This window comes from Daktulosphaira vitifoliae, unplaced genomic scaffold (genome assembly GCF_025091365.1).
Source record: "Daktulosphaira vitifoliae isolate Bord-2020 unplaced genomic scaffold, ASM2509136v1 Scaffold_1, whole genome shotgun sequence".
Classification (NCBI taxonomy): Eukaryota; Metazoa; Arthropoda; class Insecta; order Hemiptera; family Phylloxeridae; genus Daktulosphaira; species Daktulosphaira vitifoliae.
Window position 1 is genome coordinate 41201935 of NW_026099572.1, and position 21613 is coordinate 41223547.

The 21613-nt window shown below is 25.7% G+C and overlaps 3 protein-coding genes across 10 annotated transcripts; 2 read left to right on the top strand and 1 right to left on the bottom strand.

The window, feature by feature from the left end:
- The first annotated feature begins 2135 nt into the window (after nucleotides 1–2135).
- LOC126896485 (troponin T) lies at nucleotides 2136–9720 on the top strand. Of its 8 annotated transcripts, none has more exons than XM_050669303.1 (12): nucleotides 2136–2211; nucleotides 2934–2987; nucleotides 3879–3902; nucleotides 4541–4567; nucleotides 5265–5292; nucleotides 6177–6521; nucleotides 6630–6848; nucleotides 6916–7008; nucleotides 7397–7477; nucleotides 7547–7625; nucleotides 9320–9456; nucleotides 9521–9720. In XM_050669303.1, exons 2-12 carry the CDS (start codon nucleotides 2962–2964, stop codon nucleotides 9608–9610), a joined length of 1149 nt encoding a protein of 382 aa, XP_050525260.1. In that variant the 5' UTR covers nucleotides 2136–2211; nucleotides 2934–2961; the 3' UTR covers nucleotides 9611–9720. The 8 variants fall into 8 exon arrangements, with proteins under 8 accessions (XP_050525260.1, XP_050525259.1, XP_050525262.1 ...); XM_050669302.1 differs by lacking the exon at nucleotides 7547–7625 and adding an exon at nucleotides 8182–8260 and having other exon boundaries at nucleotides 2138–2211; XM_050669304.1 differs by lacking the exon at nucleotides 7547–7625 and adding an exon at nucleotides 8182–8260 and having other exon boundaries at nucleotides 2145–2215.
- A 1624-nt stretch (nucleotides 9721–11344) lies between these two features.
- Nucleotides 11345–19246, bottom strand: LOC126896483 (ATP-dependent RNA helicase DDX54). The gene is made up of 11 exons (XM_050669300.1): nucleotides 18980–19246; nucleotides 18507–18680; nucleotides 18205–18413; nucleotides 17998–18144; nucleotides 17253–17421; nucleotides 16954–17164; nucleotides 14978–15207; nucleotides 14700–14900; nucleotides 12609–12919; nucleotides 11848–12146; nucleotides 11345–11612 (listed from the first exon to the last, which is right to left on the bottom strand). Exons 1-11 carry the CDS (start codon nucleotides 19148–19150, stop codon nucleotides 11410–11412), a joined length of 2325 nt encoding a protein of 774 aa, XP_050525257.1. The 5' UTR covers nucleotides 19151–19246; the 3' UTR covers nucleotides 11345–11409.
- An 88-nt stretch (nucleotides 19247–19334) lies between these two features.
- Nucleotides 19335–21531, top strand: LOC126896484 (GPI mannosyltransferase 3). The gene is made up of 2 exons (XM_050669301.1): nucleotides 19335–19665; nucleotides 19871–21531. The coding sequence occupies exon 2, from the start codon at nucleotides 19909–19911 to the stop codon at nucleotides 21382–21384; it is 1476 nt and encodes a 491-aa protein (XP_050525258.1). The 5' UTR covers nucleotides 19335–19665; nucleotides 19871–19908; the 3' UTR covers nucleotides 21385–21531.
- The last annotated feature ends 82 nt before the right edge of the window (nucleotides 21532–21613 follow it).

Genomic DNA, 21613 nt, shown 5'->3' on the forward strand with positions numbered 1-21613 from the left:
AGAATTGTCTAATTTTTCTAAAAATGTAAAAATACACTGAATACTATTACTTAAAAATTCATTTTAAAATAAAAAAACGGTAGCATAGTGAGGACGAGACATAGTTGGGACAAGTATAGATGATATCTGATAGTGAATAAAATCACTATCATAAGAAACACTTCGATGCAAATTTGTAGATAGTGTTAGATTTTAAGAAATTGGTGGATTATCTAAAAAGCAAAATTAACTTCTATTTTTTGTTTATCTTCGACTACTATTTGCACATAGAAAATAGGACAATTATTAGAAAATCGGGACAAATATTTTTTTTTAACTTATAATACGTAACACAATCTTTAATTTAACATATATTTAAAAGACGCAGTATAACTTGAACATTTTCAAAAGTTATGTTGAAAAATCTGACTTTTGTAAAAAAGCTGATATATTAAATTCCCCTCTATAGTGAAAAACTGGTCAGAAATTCAAAAAAATTCCTAAGGTTTCTATTTAAAAAAAATTATTTTAGTACGTTCATTTTTCAAAAACATAACTGTTTTACGAGAAAAAAATGTCAAAATTTACTGATTTTAAAAATTGTAATATATGGGGGGTTTTCTCCATTTACAGGGAACGAAGGAATTTTTTTCAATTTTTAAGGGCAATGTATTCAACTAGATATGATTTGTGATATTTTGACATATAGTTAAAAGAAATCGGTTTAGTGAGAGCTGAGAAAAAGTGATGACACAAAAACGCATTGAAGCTAAAATATACCAATAGTCTTTTTTTTTATAAAAAAAAATAAATAATATTTTTACCAAAAATTTGTTAACCTATGAAATAAATGGATAATAATTTAATACTTTTTTACACTGATGATTAATATCAAATATTGGAAGTACAATTTTGATATTATATGCAATATTTTAAATTAATAAAACCCTTTTAGTGATAATTTTTTTTTTATATATAAAATAGACTATTATTACAATAAATAAAAAACAGCTGAGTAAATCCAATACCTTCACTAAGGTAAAATACATATCAACTGTTTGTAGGCTAATTAGAGTAAGCGACATTTTTATCAACAATTTTTTCCCCTAAAACATGAAATTAAATTATGGATATTTAAAATCAACTGAATCTGAATATTTTTGTCAAAATGTCACACCTATTAGCTGGTAAACAGTAGATATCCTTGTTTGTTGTGGAATACATAAACTGCATGATAATATACAGAATGTTCAGTAAGTAAGGAAATATGTCAATTGTTACAAACCAACCCGTTTCCTTACTTACTAGGCTGTTCATTATAGTTTCATTAGATTGAATAATGATTAAAAAAAATTTCCGGGAGAAATAATCCACCAGTTCAAGAACCTGAATGGTTCTTAAAATATTGCTTATTAGAATCATATAATTTAAATGCATTTTTTAAATTTCTCTAATTTTTAAAGCATTTTCTTCAATAAGTATAAAAAAAATAAGACATTTTTAATGATTGTTAAAACAATCATATTTTGATTATTTTCCCCTATTTTACAGTGTTAAGTAGTCTGTGTATTTTAAGTCGTATTAATTATTGACATATAAAACAAATTTAAAAAAAAAAGACTTATTAAGTATTGATAAATTAAGCATTTATTTATATGAATATAATAAATGACAACAGCTATATCTGGTCTTCATATTTTAAAGTGACTTTAAAATATTTAAAAATAAAATTGAAATTTTAAGGAAATTTATCTTTTATTCTGGAAAAAAATATAAATTCTTTAGGGAAAAATTAGAGAATTCTATAAATTAAAAAAAAAACATGTACATTTTTGTAATTCGATCACTCGTTATGTTTCAGTGTTTAAGTTATACTAAAAAAATTATAATAAAATTGAGTTCGTTGATCTACTCTGAGAACGTCAAGTTTTTAATTGATTGCTAAATTCACTACTAGTAGTTATAGGAGTTATTCCAGTGAAAATCTAACTGTATATTTAATTTAAAATAATAATTTATAACACAAATCTTTGTAGAAAAAGATCAAATTATTATTTTTTAATTCCCATCCGAAAAGTTTTTATGACAACTGGAACGCCAAAAATATCCCGGATAGATTACCATTGCTTGCTAAGTTAGTGGGGACAAGATGGCTAATTTAAGCCATCTCAAGATTGAACAGTCATCTACAGACGCTAGTCGGAACTCCGTCGGTATACATATTATATTTTTGTAAGTAAGTTCCTTTATGTTTTTTTATTTTTAATAAAATTTAAACGATTAACTCATAAAAATAAAACATTTTTTGTATTTTTATAAAATTTATTATTAAGTTAAGTTGAAAAATTATAGAAATATCTAAATAAAAGATTTAATTGGATATATAAATTTCAATTTTTCAAAAATTTTAATTAATTTTTGAATTGTTTATTATTATAGAAATATATTTAAATAAAAATCTTGAATACCAAATAATGGGGTACTTAGTCTAATATTGATTTACATTTATAATATTGATGCTGATGTTATAAAAAATAAAATCTCACATTTTTCAATTAATTGTCCTTTTTATAATATTTAAGGGTACATTTGAAATTTATTCCAGAGCGCACTTTTGATTACTCCAATAAAAAATAATAAGCAAATACAATGAATTAATGTACATTTTTAAGACTATATTCTATGATTAAGACCAATAAAATGATTGAACTTAAAATAAATTAGGTCTTATATTTCACTAAATGGTAAAAATTTTATATAAATAGATGTGTTAAGAGATTGTGAATCGTTAAAAGGCAATGTTGGCTGACGGTAACCGCTGCGGCTAAAAATAGCTCACAATCCATTCTCCTACACCAATTCTTTTAATATTCACTCGTTCGTCGAGTAAACCTATTTTTTAATGAAATACACTAGTGTATTAAGGAATTCAATTATTACATGATTATTTTCAGAGAATAATAATAACAAATAAACTTCAACATGTCTGACGACGAAGAACAGTATACGTGAGTAAATTAATATATTTTCTTATAAATACATGATAAAAGTAGTCCTGTAAATAGCTTTAAATGATCTCAGTCAATCAGAAATTTTAAGTTCTTACATTATAAACATTTTTTTAATTATATGTTTAACTTTGCATTATATCAGTGTTTATTATTTCATTGAAGTTATCGGAAATTAACTTTTTTACCCATATATAAATATCAAAAATCAAATACCCTTGTTCGAATACATAAGCGTGCGTAGACTTGGGTTTGAGACAATAAAGACCTACACCAGCCGATTTTACAAAAAATTTAATCTAAGATTCTTAGAGTCTAAATTAATCGATCATAAATATTTCAGGAGTAAGTAATTACCCTTTCTATTTCCCCTTCCCTCCTTATAAGTAGAAGCATCACTAGAAAATTTTGCTTTATCTTATATTTAACATTTTACTCGACAAATACTAACAATTGATAAAATTCATAATAAGTATAGTAATAAATAAAATAAAACCTCATGCTAGTATCAAATAATTGTTATATAATTAAAGTATTGAACAATACGATCAATATAAATTTTTTAATAATATTTAACTTTTATTTATTCTGATAGGCTGCTATGGCATAATAAGTTATTATTTCTATGAAAGTTGTGCTAAATTGTTTTACATATTTTTAGTTAAACTTTGTTAATATACCAGACCAGTCGAAAACTGACAAAGCACCCTTTGCACACGCCTATTCAAACTAAATTTCCTTGTTAAACTTATTTAAATAAACAACTTATACTTATATATTCCTATTTTATATTTTCCTATTTATATTTTTAATAATTAAAAAATTATATAAGCATGTAATAATACAATACATTTTTAATATATTTAAACTTTATAACATAATATGTTTCAGTGAATCCGAGGAGGAAATTGAAACGTAAGTTTCATTATAAATAAAATTTTTATATGCTTATAAATTGCTTTTGCTGAAGTATGAGAGAAAGAACTTGTGAGGAGTTGATGAGGCATGATTACTTAGATATTGAAAAATTAAGACTCGGACGTAGCAGATTAAAGTTTGGAAAAATTGTAAATATCGAAAGAGTTTAAAAATAAATTCAGTGACTTTTAAAAATTTAGTTTTGAACGTTTTATGACGTTTAAAATAATTATTTACCACCACTAGTTAGTCACTGTTTTTATTTTAAGCTCAACAATGCTTAAAGCGCTGCTCATTTATAATGTAAATATTTTATAAGCCAAATTATTTGCACACCTATTAAATATCCAATAGTTTTATTTTGGCTTATTTAGTATATCTACTTAAAGTGTACAGTATATGCAATTTTTTTACTTCCAACAATCGTGCAGCCTTTTTTAACTACATTTTTAAATCTGTGTATCAATTGACTTATTTCCACTTAATTACAAAAGATATTCTTTGTTTTATTTAACTTTTCACTACTCCGATCAGATTAAAATGCATTTTGATGTTTTATTGCATCACTGTACACTATATATTTTTAATTGTTGGAAATTATCTACATATAATTAAATCGTCAATTTTTGACGCAGGCAACCAGAGCCTGAAAAGAGCAAAGAGTAAGTTATTTGCTGTGGGACTTAAAGTTAAACAAAAAATAAGTGTTTCAAAGATTATAAAGTAAACTCTGAATAAAATATAAAGTAGAAAATAGAAAAGCTTAGTGCAAACAATTGAAAGAAGCATTAGTTTACGCAGTATTGTTTTGCTCAATTAGTTATTAAATAACTAATTTTGTAGATGGCAGATTGATTATTACTAGTTTTTGACTCTTTTAAATTGAAAATGAAGATATTTTTTTTCAATATTTGAATTAATATTAGCTAATAAAAATCTGTAATGTTTTTACAGTTCAAAATCATTAATGAAATAAAATATATACTTATGGTATTAATGAATGGTACATTACTAATTTTAGAATTGTTGTAGTAGATATATTATTTAAAATATCAATTTTGTTTGCAAATTTGAACTAACAACAAATAATGCATGTCTTTACTATTATTATTGTACTTTTTAAGACTGGCGATAGGCCACATGGCATAGTTACTAAAATTTATTTTTATTTCGGCAATATATTCTGTTACAGTTTTCTAGTGCCAGAAATATTTAAATGACCCATTTATTAATCACATATTAAAAATAATACTTCGCCTTTTATTATGTATAATTGTTGTGTCAAAATCTAAAAAAAATTTGTTATTAAATTATTTAAAACTACTAATTTTATTTTTATTTTTTATTAATTATTTTTAGTGGCGATGGAGATCCGGAATTCGTCAAGGTAATTTTAATATATAAACTAACTATGTTAGAGTTAGCTAAGTTAAGTTTATTTTTTTTATTAAATATTTATTAATTGTTTTTTAATGATCTTTTTTATTTTTAAAATTCTTCTTCGAAAATCTTAGTTATTGTTATAATTTTTTTAATTTGTTAATTACAAGTTTTATTCTGGAATTTCCGTTATGCAGTTAAAATTACTTATAGACAGAGTAGTATATGTACTATTAAAAAATGATTTATCACGTAATTCCCAATAAAATTATAATTGATTACTTGGCTAATCAACTAAAAATAAATAAAATTCACCAAACACTACAAGAAACATTTTGAAAAATTTTTTGAATTTTTGGATACGGGTATTTTGAAAACAATATTTTCATTATCAACGTCAAAAAAATTAATCTCAGGGAATTATCAAAAACTTTTTGATAGAAAGTTCAGATGAACTTTAGTTTAATCCGACAAATTTTCTATTAAAGCTAGACGACTTTATTTTTCTTCACTTGCCGTGTTTGTTTTCATAAACGGATTAACTTAAAATTGTTGTTTTATGTCTAGGTTAAGTGAAATAAAAGCTTAAATACCTTTTGATTGTAACTATTAATTAACAGGAACGGTCTTATTCAGTCTTTACCTGTCATTGTACATCGTTTATCATTATATTTGTACTTTAGTAACTATATTATAAAAACTGATAAGTCGATTTAAGCAAGTGTTTAAAGAAAAAAAAATTTAAGTTTCAATAGTGATTAAAACAAAGGGACAAATGAATATTTCTTAATAATACTATAATAAATATATATATATTGTGCACAAAATCCAGTAAATAGTAGCTATAATATTTATTTGATACCCCAATTAAAATTAATCAATTTTCAACAGAGGCAAGAAGCAAAATCTTCTGCACTCGACGAACAACTCAAAGAGTACATATTGGAATGGCGTAAACAAAGAGGAAAGGAAGAAGATGACTTAAAAAAATTGAAAGAAAAACAAGCTAAGCGTAAGGTAATGCGAGCTGAAGAAGAAAAACGTATGGCTGAGAGAAAGAAACAAGAAGAAGAGCGCAGACAAAGAGAAGTTGAAGAGAAAAAACAGAGAGACATCGAGGAAAAACGTAAGCGTTTAGAAGAAGCCGAAAAGAAACGTCAAGCTATGATGGCTGCCCTCAAAGAACAAACCAACAAATCCAAAGGACCCAATTTCACCATCAGCAAGAAAGAAGGCGTAAGTGATTTCTTATAATTCTACAATACATATTAATTAAATAACCAAAAATAACTTTAGTTGATCACCAAATACAATATATTTTATGATAAAAATGTTTGAATTTAGTTAAACCTATCTTCTGCCCAATTGGAACGTAATAAGACCAAAGAACAAATTGAAGAAGAAAAGAAAATTTCGTTAAGTTTTAGAATCAAACCTTTGGTCATTGAAAACCTATCAGTGCAAAAACTTCAATTTAAAGCCACTGAACTGTGGGACCAGATCGTGAAACTGGAAACCGAAAAATACGATTTGGAGGAAAGACAAAAAAGACAGGACTACGACGTAAGATTTTCTACAAACTTTCAAAACTATGGTTCTTAAAATAAAATATAAATATTTATTCGTTTAGTTAAAAGAGTTGAAGGAACGTCAGAAACAACAACTCCGTCACAAAGCCTTGAAGAAGGGACTCGACCCCGAAGCCTTAACAGGCAAATACCCAGTAAGAAAAACTAGTTTAAGACTCATAGACGACCTTATCATAAAAAACATAGGTGCTGCTAACAGAAATGTATTTAAAAATGCATAATGGAATACGAAACATTTTTAAGAGACGTATCGATAATTTTACATTATTTACATTTTCACATTTTAAACCAAAAAACAAATTGTCTTTTATATCAACAATAGTATGACACATATGTCAATGCGTTCTTCAATTACGTCACTGGGCGTAAATGTAACAAACAATTTTTTTTAGAAAAATGGCCACATAATTTAGCTTTTTTTTTAATAGGCTTAATAAAAGTCTTTTAGAAAAAAGGCAAAATCGTTTTTCTTATTTGCATCAATAACTATCAATATTAATTTGTGACTTTCATTATTTATAGCCCAAGATCCAAGTCGCTTCGAAATACGAGAGGCGAGTAGACACCCGGTCGTATGACGACAAAAAAAAATTGTTCGAAGGAGTAAGTGAATACTATTTTATTATTTCAGATTTTTTTTTTACAAAATATTGTTAAAAATAAATAAAATAGGGTCTGGAAGAAATGTTAGGAGAAAAGAACGAGTTTAATTGGAATCGTAGATATGAATTGTTCATGAAAAGAAGTAGAAGTATGTTACTTGAACATTGTGTATATAATCTGCACGATAGAATACCTTGCCTTCTATTTCAGTGTTCGTAAAATTTCCTAAGAAAGAGTTAAAAACCTTAATTTTATTTTAGCTATCCAATTTTAAACGTTATAAATAAAACACAAACCTTAAATTACCAGTTTTAGTAATGAAAGACTCAATATATTAACCACTGACTGCTTGATCACCTCAATATCATACCAGTTTCCTTTAAATCTACTGCATAATTAATTTTTACTCAATTATATAACTTAGAGACATCCGAAAAGGTTTTTTATATTATAATTCTAGACATAAAATGTATTAATTGGTATTTGACTCTGTGTTAATATTATTATTCCCCAATTAATTTAGAATTGAAATAAGTATTAAAAATAAATTTACTAATACATTATTGAGGCAATGTCTATTAAGGTTGTTAAAATGATAGTACAAAGTAACCAATATCTAGATTCCAAACATATATTTTTGTTATAAATCCTATTTTGTTTAAACCTGCATGTTTGTTATCCCACATGTAACGTTTCGTTTTTAGGGCTACATGGAATCTAACAAAGAGTCGTTAGAAAAACAATGGTCCGAGAAAAAAGACCAATTCGGAAGTCGAGGCGGTGGTAAGTACATTTAATACTTCAAGATATTAAAAAAACTGTATAATGATTTTTCTAACAATATCAATCTCTTCTATTTTCGACTTGAGTAATTCAACTATGGTATAAATAGAAGTTTTATTAATTACTTTATACTCTTTGTCAAAGAAATCGACTACTTGCAATATTTTATTGAGTACTTCGTTCCTGTTTTTAAATTAAAACCTCTGTACTTCAAATTACTTTAAATAAAGTTAATTTAATATGTCTAAATAGTTATTTTAATATTTTGTAATTATCATGACTTTCTGTAACTTTGATCATTTATTTAATGAATTAATAACACTAATTGCCTTTAATTGGATTGCTAAGTTAAGAAAGGGGAGATGCCACAATAAGTAAATTTTCTATAAGGTACAAAAATCAATTTGCATTTAACAGTACATGACGTTTTTCTGCACTCGATGCATATTTAAAACAATTTGTATGTAAATAATTTACATTCAACAACTAATATTCTTTTACCAAATATTGGACATGTCTCCTTTCTGAACTTGACAATTTAGTTGAAATGACTATTTTTGTTTTGAACCAGCACCCATTTTATAAGAAACCTAGATAGACAGGCGCAATTAGGGAAGCTTAAACCCCCAAAAATATCGAAAAAGATATATTTTGATGTATAAAACATTTTAGGATGAGGGAAAAGTTATTTAACACCTCTACATTTTTTATTCTAGTTTCTCTCATGACTAAATTAAGTTTTAATGAACTCTTATGGTTATTATTTCAAAACAAAAAAATGTTTTTTTTCGGCTTGTTTCTCAATGAAATATCTGATTTTTAAACTTAATTTTGGAGCCTGTAGAACGTCTAATTACCTATACACCTAATTCCTAAATAAAAAAAAACATTTAACATAAATAGATCGTTCATACATGAAAAGGTAACAAAAAATCATTTTGTCTAATTAAACAAAAGTGTATGAATTTATTTGAATAAAATAAAATGTATGAATTTAATAATTTTGAATTTTAAATAATAAAAAAGCGAAGCATGGAAAAAATAATTTTTTTTTTTTAGGACGACTACCTAAATGGTTCGGTGAACGTCCAGGTAAAAAGAAGGACGACCCTGAAACTCCTGAAGAAGAGGAACTTAAAAAGAACGAAGAAGACGAAGAAGAACCATTTGCCCTCGACGATGAAGCCGAAGAAGAGGTACATTTATTAGACATGTAATAAAATCTACAATTTTCTAATATTTGGTGTTTTTGTCATATAGGCTGAAGAGGAAGAAGAGGAAGAAGAGGAAGAGGAAGAGGAGGAAGAAGAAGAAGAGGAAGAGGAAGAGGAAGAGGAGGAAGAAGAATAATATCGTATTTTGGAAATTTTAAAAGACCAAACAACTATAAACTTTTGAATGAACATTAACTTTGCTTCTGCCTCAATGTAAAAATAAAACACTTGATTAATTAATGATGATTTGTTGAATTTAAGTTTATTTATATTGTTAATTAAAACCTTGTTGGGGAAATATAATTTTATATCAATCACACTTCCTTATTATTAAATTAAATGGCTAAAATGTATGCATAACATACATAGTTTATCCTTAATTTAATGCCATTATTTTGGATCCAAATTTAGATTCATTTAGCTATACTGTCGTTAAATAGTAATGGGACCCATTATTTTGTAAAACAACAGTATTTACTATTGAGGTATTTTAAGCCTAAAAAGGTCTTATGGACCTTATAAAAGTGGTCAAATATTTAATAAATACATTCACTAAACAGTAAACATAATAGATAATCATTTTGCAGTAATAAAGTGTAGCTCATGAAGGAAAGGGATTAAGAATAAGTAGGACTAAGACAGAGTATATAAAGTACGAGTTTGACAAAGAAGAACACGAGGTAGGTGAAATGAGAGATCAGTGCAGGGGCGGACTTAGGTATGTGGTGGCCCCTGGGCGGAATGAATTGTGGGGGCCCCTTATACATAAACAAGGAAATATAGTTTTTTACTTATTAAATAACAATTATTATCATATTTGTGATACCAATTTATACCAAATTTGTGGGGGCCCCTGGGCTGCAGCCCACTCAGCCCTCCCCTAAATCCGGCCCTGGATCAGTGACAATAAGCGACGATTGTTATCATTAATATTTTTTTCCTAAGTTTAAAAGGTATGATGAGTTGTACGATAGACTAAAACAAAGGAAGGCGAAAAAGAAGTCTATAGACTAGCAAAAGTAAGAGAAAAAAGGTCTAAAGATTATCACTACGTAAGGTGTATAAAAAGTATTGATAATAGGGTGCTATCGTGTGATGATGATGTTAAAAGAAGGCGGATAGACTATTTTGAAAAATTACTGAATGAGGAGTATCCAAAAGAGACATTAGCGGATATCTCGTGGAACGAGGGGCTGGTAGATTTAATTAGTGAGAAAGAGGTATGGAGGCTGTGGCATCAATAATAAAGAATAAAGCAGTATGGAAAATATTAGGCGGTGTTGTAATGTGTGTGTATAAGTTTATTTTAACCCCAAAGTATAAGTTTAGGATAAAGGTGGTAGACGCCAAGTAGTTGGGATAAAGGCGAGGAAAAAGAAGATTGTAGTTTAATAGATTCATTTAGCTATACTCTCGATAAAAAGTAATAGAATCCATTATTTTGTGATACAGCAGTGTTTACTGATCAGGCATTAATTCTATAAAAATCTCATGAAGCTAATAAAATAAGTGGTCAAATGATAGAAAAATACTTTCATCAAATAGTAAATATAACAGATAATCTACCTATCTTTTAATAACTAGATAGCTTGAATGCTATTTGACACATCTTAATATTCATTTTATATTTTGTACATAAAACATATTCAAAAAAGATTAAATATTTAGAAACCATGGTTTATTTAAATTTTAAATCATAAACAGAAAATTTTATTTTAGTAGCAGTTTTTGATTTTTTTTTATTAAGCGTATAAAGCTCAAAACTAACACATGTATGTAGTGGTCTAAATGTAAAATTTTTTTTAAAATATAACTTTTCTATGTTATACGATTTTTGAAAAGTTTTAATCCATATATGAATAATTAAATGTTATTAAACGTTAATAAAAATATTTATTATTTAATTTAAAATTTAATACACATTTTAATTTAATTTTAAATTTTATTAAATTTAGCACTTTTCTTTTTAATTTTATCTTTTTTTACTGGTTTCCTTCCATTCTTCTGTCTTCTATGCTCTTTAATAATTCTCTGTTTTAATATGTGTTTGGTATCTAATCTCAATCTATGTTCAGATTGCTTTTCTCGCAATTTAGCATTGTGTCGTCCCCATCGGGTATTTAATCTGTAACGGAATACTGGAAAAAAGATACACAACATTAGATATTCTATAATAAAAGTATCATTTTAAAGTACTTAAAATAATTTTTAATTAAAAAAACTTAATCTTTCAACACATTAAATAAGTAAAAAATGACCTTGATAAATTTTATTTAAAATTACAACTTATTGTTAAATTAATTAATATTCTTGCTATGTGATTTTTTGCTTTTACAAAACAACAATTTTACCAATTATATTAATTACACTTACATGGTGCTGTTTTTTTAGCTTCTTCCTCTTCATTATCTTCCAAAACAGCTGCATTTTTCAACTTAGACTTTTCTTGCCATCTTTCATATCTATCACTTTTGTACGTTATAGGAATCCATTGACCAGATTCAGATTTAATTCTTTTCACTTGTTTTTTTTCTAAACTTTGAGCGCTTACATATTTATGGCTAACTGGATCCCATTTACGCTTATTAGTTCTTTGTTTAGCTAATGATTTTTCGGTATCACCCATTAAATCTAATATTCCATCTGTTGACTTCAGCTCATTAACTGCTAATCTATAAAATCAAATTTTATTAAAAATAAAAATAATTAATATTTAAATATATAATTATTTGAATCAAGGAATACTAAAATGTTATTGTTTCACTTCATTTATATGTTACAATATATATATTTATAAATATATTTTTAATCGCTTTCAGCCCATTCCATTTTGAGGGAGGCTGCTACAACAGCCTCCCCCAAAGGAAGAGATTTCTTAATCATTGATACTCCAAAACGAGTGATTAGTCAGTTACCGGAGAGAGAGACAGTGACTCCAATTACCAGACTGATCTCTTGCTCGGCAAATGATGTCACCCATAGCCTAGTTGTAAACCCGAGACAGTGCGGGTCAAGCACTGCCGCATTATTGACTTAGCTACATTGTTGTGTAACAATATTATTTCCAAATAACTAATATTTAATATAATTTTAGTTATACTGCTATTCTTGGCTATTCAAAATAAAAGTCTTACCCTTCTTCAGTGTAAGCATCAGCTGGCTTGTAAGGTATAAATGGTTCAGATTTTTTTGGTTTATACTTTGTTTTTTTTTTTAGACCAGTTATTCGAGGCCTTTGTGTTATAATATCATTGAAAGTTTCTACAATTTCTGTTTGATTACTTGAGGGCAAGTTAACTTTTTTTAAATTTACACCTTCAGACTCTTGAAGCTGATCACGTTTTTTTCTATGGTGATTAACAACACTTGGTAAATTTCGTTCCCTTAGTAATTTCATTTGAAGTGCTTGAATTGAATTAGTTGATTGGCCCATTTCAAAAACAGTCTGTGAACCAATTTTATGCAAAATGAATACAGTATAATAAGTAGTAATAAAGAATGATTTATCAGAAAATGTTTATTATTGAGATATTATTTTAATGATATTGTTTTAATTCTAATAATTCTTTTTCTTTATTATAAGTATTGTTAAGGATGGACAAATTACCCAAAGAAAAGTAATTAACAACAAATTACATCAAATCCGAGTGTTTAATTACAAAATAAATATTATGTAAATTAATTACAAATTATTGTAAAATAGCATCAAAATTTTATTATAATTTACACAAAAATATTTAATTTTATAGGTCAATTATTACACAATAACATATAAAAATTGTATAATGCAGTGTAAATATTTATTAACACTATTAATATATATAAAACACAAGAAGTCAATATAATTTAACAATAATATTTTTTGTGGTGTGAAGTATCATTAACATAATTAAACACCATAGTTAAAATTTCCTTTTAAAAATATAAGGATTTCAAAAAGTTCATCAGATAGTCTAGTATGTGTCGGTGTTATGATAAATTCAGTGAATGAAAATAGCCTCAAAGAAGATTCATGAACAAAGATTAGTATTATAAAGTATAAACAATGTTTTTAAAATAGGATAATTATTTAAACAGGAAAGAGTTTTATTATTATCATTGAAAAATTGCATTATTTTAAGTTCAGTTCTAGTATTGAACTCCAATTAATGAACTGAATCTCTTGAACCTCAGTCGTATCTCGTAACATAAATATAAGATAGCTGTCTTCTTCCTTTGATATTTCTGTCAAAGAAGTTTCTTTATCTATAACTATTTATTTTACAGTGTTTATGTACAGCAACAGATTTTTTCTATTATCGACTTCACTTATTTCATTTGAAATTCAACACAGTTTAAATAAAACATGTTGCTAAAATAGTGTCATTTGCTACTTGAGACAGATTAAAAAATAATACTAATTTTTTTTTTAGTTAAATACATAAAGGAGAATATAATTTGAAGATGGTGAAAATTGTGTTTTAATTGTTCAAGTCAAGTTTTTAATAAAATTAAAGTTAGTAAAAAAAACCATAACAATTTTTTTTACACTGTACATAAACCACAGTTTATGCTATTAGTTTCATAATTTAAAAACGTTTTTCTAAATACTCATAGCCAGATTCCTTAAATATAAATATAAAATTCAAATATTTAAGGACATCATTTAGTTTACTTTTATATTTCAATAAACAACTAAGTAAACATTTAAAAATGATTGCTCCAGTAACATATGACAACATACATATGATAAATAGTTAAAATTATGTATTTGTATTCAATTGAATTCACATTACACTGTTCAGTACATACATAACAGATATATAAAAAATCTATTACAAAACTTCAGACAATAATAGATCAATTTTATCATAGTAATATACAATAAAATAAGCCAAAAAAACAACAATCAATGAAAAACAGACATAATTATAGCATATGTAATTTTCGTACATATACTAGATACTACACATACTAGATGATCAAAAATTTATCATAATTCATTTTAATTCCAAATTTTAAATTACTTATAATTTATGTAATTAATTACGAATTATAAATTATTCCAAACTAATAAAACTAGTTACTAACTACAAATTACATAAAGTATTTTAATTACAATAATATAATTATAATTAAGAAGTGTCCACCCCTGATTATTGTTTAATAATTATTTAACATTGAGTTAATGATAACTGAAAGAATTATTATGTAATATTTTTTAATTTTATTAAAACAATACTCACAATATCTGGTCTAAAATTCTTTATGCGATTTACAATATTTACACGACCCATGTCTGCTGCAATAACTTTATTAAACATTGGATGGTCTGCAAGAGCAGTCAAATCAATTTTTTTAGCTCTACGTACACTATCTGCTGAAGCTCCTGGTCTTGATTTTATATAATTTTTATAACCATTAACACAAGTTTTTTGAGCATTTATCTAATCAAATTAAATAAATAAACTATTTATTTTTATGATAAAACATTAAAATATAAATATAAAAATTTTATACATACCACATCAATAGAGGATGTGTACCAACTTGTTAATTGCCCTAATTCTTCTTCAAGCAATACCTGAGGAACAATCCCAAAAAGACCATCATTATCATCGTCATCTTTTGGTGTTTCAAATACAGGTTTAAATGGACGACCCAAAAATAAATGAAGATCTAATAAATAACACAATTCATCACGAGTAACTAAACTATATGCTTTTCCAGACTTTCCAGCTCGAGCACATCTCCCTAAAATAAAAAGAATTTTACAATAAAAAGATTATTACAAATTTAAAATTTCGAAATTTCCTAACTTTTTTAGGCAATTTTTAAAAAAATTCCATACTTAAGGAGCAAAAGCATATGTTATTTAAGTAGAGGTGTCTAATTTCATCAACTTTTTTTACAAAAAGTTTGCTTAAGTTAATTATCATGTTTTTTGATTATATGTAATAAAATTTGTAACATAAAGATTTGAACCCTTAACATATCCCTTACATCATCTAAATATATGATAAGTTTAATCAATTTTTAAAAATTTCAGGCAAATGTCCCAGACATTTCAAAGATTTTACATTATAATCTGACCAACAAATGTGTCAGGATATAATGGACATGTCACCAATTATTCTTTACATAAATGTTCTTGAGATATTCAACATATCTACCCTGACTACACACGAGGAATTGTCAGCTCATAGAAAGGGAAGACGGAAGAAAAAAATTAAATTTATAAAGATTGACCATTATCCATCAGATAGAATTTATAGTTAACCTGTATATAGTAATTAACTATTATTTACAAAGAAAAAAACACAGATCTCATGGCCAGTTAACTAATAAAACAGAATTAATTAATCAAAAATATTACAATACACACACTGTGTAAAAATACAAAAAGGAAAAAAAAATTCCACAATATAATATAGACGTCAAGATGTCCAAGAATTTGATTATTGAAGTTCCATAATTATAATAGTCAAGCCAAATAATATGTTTTTTACTTCTTCATCGTGTATTCATAACAGCTGTCAATAAAGATGATGTAATGGACTTATTTAAACATAACTGTACCGTTTCCTAAGCCAGATTAATATCACATAGTTGACTACTTGAACCGTTGACTGATATGGTACTTAGGATAAGGGAAACACAAGTGGTAGGACAATTCATTAATATAATAAATACACATATGTATATGTGTAATACTGAACCTACAGTTATACAATGAGTACATTTTGAATATAGTTACCTCTGACCTTATACACACCATAATTTTATTACGTTACAATGCATAAAATATTCATAGGGGCAACCTGAAGAAGTCTAGGAGAAATAATAAAAATTACCAAAAAAATTAATAATTATAAATTATAATTGTTTATATAAAAATATTATGAAGGAGGACAGTAGTTTAGTTAGAATTCCCAAACATTTTGCTCCAATTGCAATATAAAATTATTGTTTAAAATACTGTTTTTATCATGTAAAATACTTTTACATTTATTGATAATATTATTAATATAAAATTAAATCAATGTATTCAAAAAATATTTTCACAATTTTTATTTGTTTTAAGGTAATTTTATTTTTACATTAATCAACTATTGATATTTTATGTTGTAAAATTTTTTAAAATAAAATATTAAAAACGCTTTTTTTATACTTTTAACTCATTTTTATAAAACGATTTTATGAGTTTTTAAAGGCAATTAAGACTGAGTCTTACTGTTTAACATACAACTTTGGTAAATATCAATAATACTGTAACTATTAATAATAAACAATAATTATCAAAAAATATTGGTATACGAATAAAACCGGTATATGGATTTGAAATAATGCAAGCCCAACCTCAGTCATGGACATACCGGTGATGGTAGAAATTTAGCATGGTATTAAATAGGAGATGTACAATAACCATACGAGTAGTCTACTATTACTACACTAAAATACTTTATTTCCATAATAAAATTTTGGGTAAATTTTTCTTACCAACTCTATGAACAAAAACTTTAGCCTTAGCAGGAAAAGTATAATTAATAACAACATCCAACTGTGGGATATCTATACCCCTAGCGGCTATATCTGTAACTATTAATGTACGAACACTACCAGTTTGAAACTTATCAGCATTAATTTTTCTAGCTGTTGGATCTAAATCTGAATATATAAACGTATTTGAAATATCATGATGATCAAGAAGCTAAAAAAAAATAATAATAAGAGTGCTATTAAGAATATCATAAATAAATTTGTGGATATACAAATATTTATTGACATAATTTACTAACTAAATGAATGTAGTCAACATGATGTTTTGTTGGAGCAAAAATGATTGTCATAGCATCAGGATTTATGTCATACTTCAAAAGACATAACAGAGCGGCATCACGTTCTTCAGGTCGAACACTAATAAAGCCTAATCCAAGAGTATCTGGAATTTTTGACTCGACATCCAGTCTAAAATCATTGGAAAATACATATTCATTAATTATTTATATTAACAATTAGAAGCAAAATTAAATAAAACTAGCTATCTCAACCCGGTGTTGTCCGTATATTAGTTTAGCTTTTGGAATTTTAGTAGGCTTTGTGTTACTATTTAATATAAATATCGAACGAAATATTTAAATCGAAGAGATATTTTCCAGTTCCTCTATCAACCTATTAATCCTGCTCACCTGTTTCGTAGTAGTGTATATAAAAACATATTCTATTGAATAAAATTGTTAATCTAAATCTTTTTCGAATCAATTTAATTTAATAACACAAAATTTTTTTATAAAAATCTGTCCAGCTTTTATTAGGAGGAATTTAAATACTTACACAAGGACAAAAGATATACATATTTAAAAAGATAAGATAAACCAGTTTTAAGTAATAATAAAATATTAAAAATTATAAGAATCAATAAATTAATGAATTATGTTCTTGTTATTATTATCATAACATAAGTTATATATTAATGAACCAAGTCAATTATTGAAATCTGGAAGATTTGTACATCTTTTTAACTTAAATTAAAATTTTATATACCTTATGAGAACTGGATCAGAAAGTCCTGCTCGTGCAAATTGCACTAATACTTTTGGAAGTGTAGCTGAAAACAATAATGTTTGCCTAGTTTCAGGTAAACGAGCAATAATTTCAGTTAATTGTTCTCCAAATCCCATTTCAAATAACCTATAAGATTATAAATGTGTAATTAAAATGTTATGCAGTTGAAAAAATTAAAAATTTTACCTATCAGCTTCATCGAATACAACATATTGTATATTTGGTAATTTCAAAGACATTTCAACACATATATGTAAAAATCTACCAGGTGTAGCTACTACTATGTCAGGAGAACTATGCATAATACTAAATTGTGCCTCCATTGGATCACCTCCCAAAATTACTGCAGATTTTAAATTTGTAAATTTTCCCAACTCTTTGACAAATTTTAAAGTCTACAAGAAAGAATTTAGTTATTTATGAAATCAGACAATATCATTAAATTAATGTATTATTAAACAAATAAATAATAATAATAAATACAATACCTGAACAGCAAGTTCTCGAGTAGGTGACAAAATTAATGCACGTATACCTCTATTACCATTAATAGAATGCTGTGTTAATTTTTCAAACATTGGTATTAAAAAACAAGCAGTTTTTCCACTACCAGTTCTCGCCATAGCAACAACATCTCGATTCTCCAAAGCAATTGGAATGGTCTAAAAAATGTATTCATCTATTAAATCATTCAACATGAAATATGCTTATAATCTTATAAAAACGTAATTAAATTTTTTTTAGCTAAGCCTGTCAGGTAAGGTACTTATCCTGTACTCTCAGGCATAAGATACAAAAATAGATTAATGTAATAAAATGTTTATAAACAATCTGTTCAAATGTAAATGGATTTCAAAAAAAATATAATTTTAGAGATATTAAAAAAAATAATAAATGATACCCATCGTAAAAATTTGAAATTCTCTTTGTTGAAATAAACTAATTTTTTTAGTAAACTTACCTTTCTTTGTATAGGCGTTGGTACTTTATATCCTCTTTTTAATACTCCTTTTAGTACAGGAAAACTCAACCCCATCGCTTGAAAGCCACCAGACTTTTTACCATTTTTCGGTTTAAAATCTGCTTTAGATTCTGGAGCATCACCAAAACCAATTACTGTATCACCATCCATTGTCGTTTAATCTCTTCAAAAACAGTGAAAAATTAAAATTTTAATACAATAAAAAAAAAAAATAAAATTTATCAATTAGTGAACCACGTGCAGTCATTGTTGATATAAGTATTATTGTGATAATAATAATACTCCCAAGATAATAATATATCTAATAATTGATAATAGTAAAAACACAGACTATAAGAACTAATATGACTATTTGTTAACTATATGTTCATATAGTCTGTGGTAAAAATACCGACTTTATTGTATTAAAGTTAGAATACAGTTATGAATAAAACAAATAAATTTAGTTTCATCAAATTTGTTGTAGAATTAAAAATAAAAAGATCAATCGAATAAGTGTGACTCTTAGTAGAGTTAAGGCGTTAACAATTGTTTCTTTAAGTAATCATTGCTTAAAATAAATATGTATATATACATATTTGAAAATATGAAAAAATAATTATTTAATAAAACTTATTAAATACATGTTTTCGTTATTGTTTTTAGTACTATGAATTATAAATATTGTAAGTAAATTTGTATGTAATATATTTTTAATAGCAAAAATTCACATATATGTACAACATTCATTAACATTATTTTTATTTTATGATTATTATACTTTTAAAAATGAAAAAAAATCTTAAAAAAATGTTTTAAATAACATTTGCTCTAAATTACCGAAATAAAATAAAATAAAAATTTAATTATATATCTTTTCTTTTGTTTTAGGTGAAAATATATTTTACTTGCAATAGTAATACAAAAAAATGAAACATAGTGAGGCAAAGAATTTTAATTCATTTTTTATTATCCTAACTTTATTTTTAATAAGGTTATTTCATTTATTTATTGTGCGTTCATGGTATGTACCTGATGAGTATTGGCAGTCCTTAGAAATAGCTCATTTCATATGCTTTGGGTATGGATATCGTACATGGGAATGGATTATTGGCATAAGAAGTTATATTTCTATATCATGGATAGTTCTTTTATACAAATTATTACATTTATTATCAATAGATACTATAGATCTTCTTATATGGAGTCCACGATTTTTACAATCTCTTCTTTCTGTGTATTCAGATTATTGTTTTACCAGTTGGTTGCAAAAATATTCAAATACTAAAAGTGTGGTATGGCCTACAATATTTTATATCACTTGCCCTTTTTTAGCTTACTGTTCCACCCGCACAATAGTAAATACTACTGAATTAAGTTTGACTTCAATTGCTTTGTATTATTATCCATGGACATCAAAAAATAGAGATACAGCATTTATTTGGGTGATTGGAGTTTTATGTATTATTAGACCAACAGCAATAATTATTTGGCTTCCTTTATTTACATATGATTTCATTACACATAGAAGATACACTTTGAAATATTTGAGAAAATACATTAGTACTGGTCTAGTGTTAATTATTTTATCTTTATTAATAGATAGCTATTTCCATGGTTCAATAGTATTTACACAATGGAACTTTTTACTATTTAATGTTATTAAAAAAGTGAATGAACATTATTCAACAGAACATTGGTCTTGGTATTTTACTTGCGGGTTACCACCAATTCTAGGTCCAATATTTATTTTGTTTGTTTTTGTAATTTTCAAAAAAATTATATATTACAATTTTACTAGTATTCACAATAAACTCTTTATTACTATTATGTGGAGTTTATTTATTTTTAGTTTAATAGGTCATAAAGAACACAGATTTCTTTTGCCACTTATACCTATGATACTTTTTATGACATCTGACTATATACATTATATCTGTACAAATTTCAAAAAAGTAACTTTTTTTGTCATTATTATGAATAATGTAATTTTAATTTATTTAGGAAGATATCATCAAATAGGTTCTATTAATGTTATGTCTTATTTAACAACGTTACCTCTAACTTCTGAAATATTATTCTTAATGCCATGTCACTCTACTCCACTTTATAGTCATTTACATAGAAATATATCAACAAAAATATTAACATGTGAACCTAATATTAATGAAGAGTCATACTATAAAGATGAAGCTGATTTATTTTTTGATAATCCTTTGAAATGGCTTGATGAAACATATTACAAAAAAAAAGTTCCTTCACACATAGTAATATTTAATGTATTAGCAAATGAAGTACAATTATTTTTGAAGGAAAAAAATTATACTGTAACTAAAGAATTTTTCCACACACATTTTCCATCAGAAAGAGTTGGTAGTAAAATATTGGTATATTCCATTTTTTAAAATATTCTATTAAAATAATTAATATTTAAAAATTTTAGTCTCTTGGATATATATTTGTATTATAATTGTTTATTAATTGAAATTGTATATTAACCTTTTTATGTAAGAACTCGTGTACATTAATAAATTTAATAAATTTTATCTACATTTGTGTTTATTTATTTTAATAATTTTTGAAAGATTTAGTAAAAAATAGTTGCCAAACATTTTTAAAAAAAACTGCATTGTT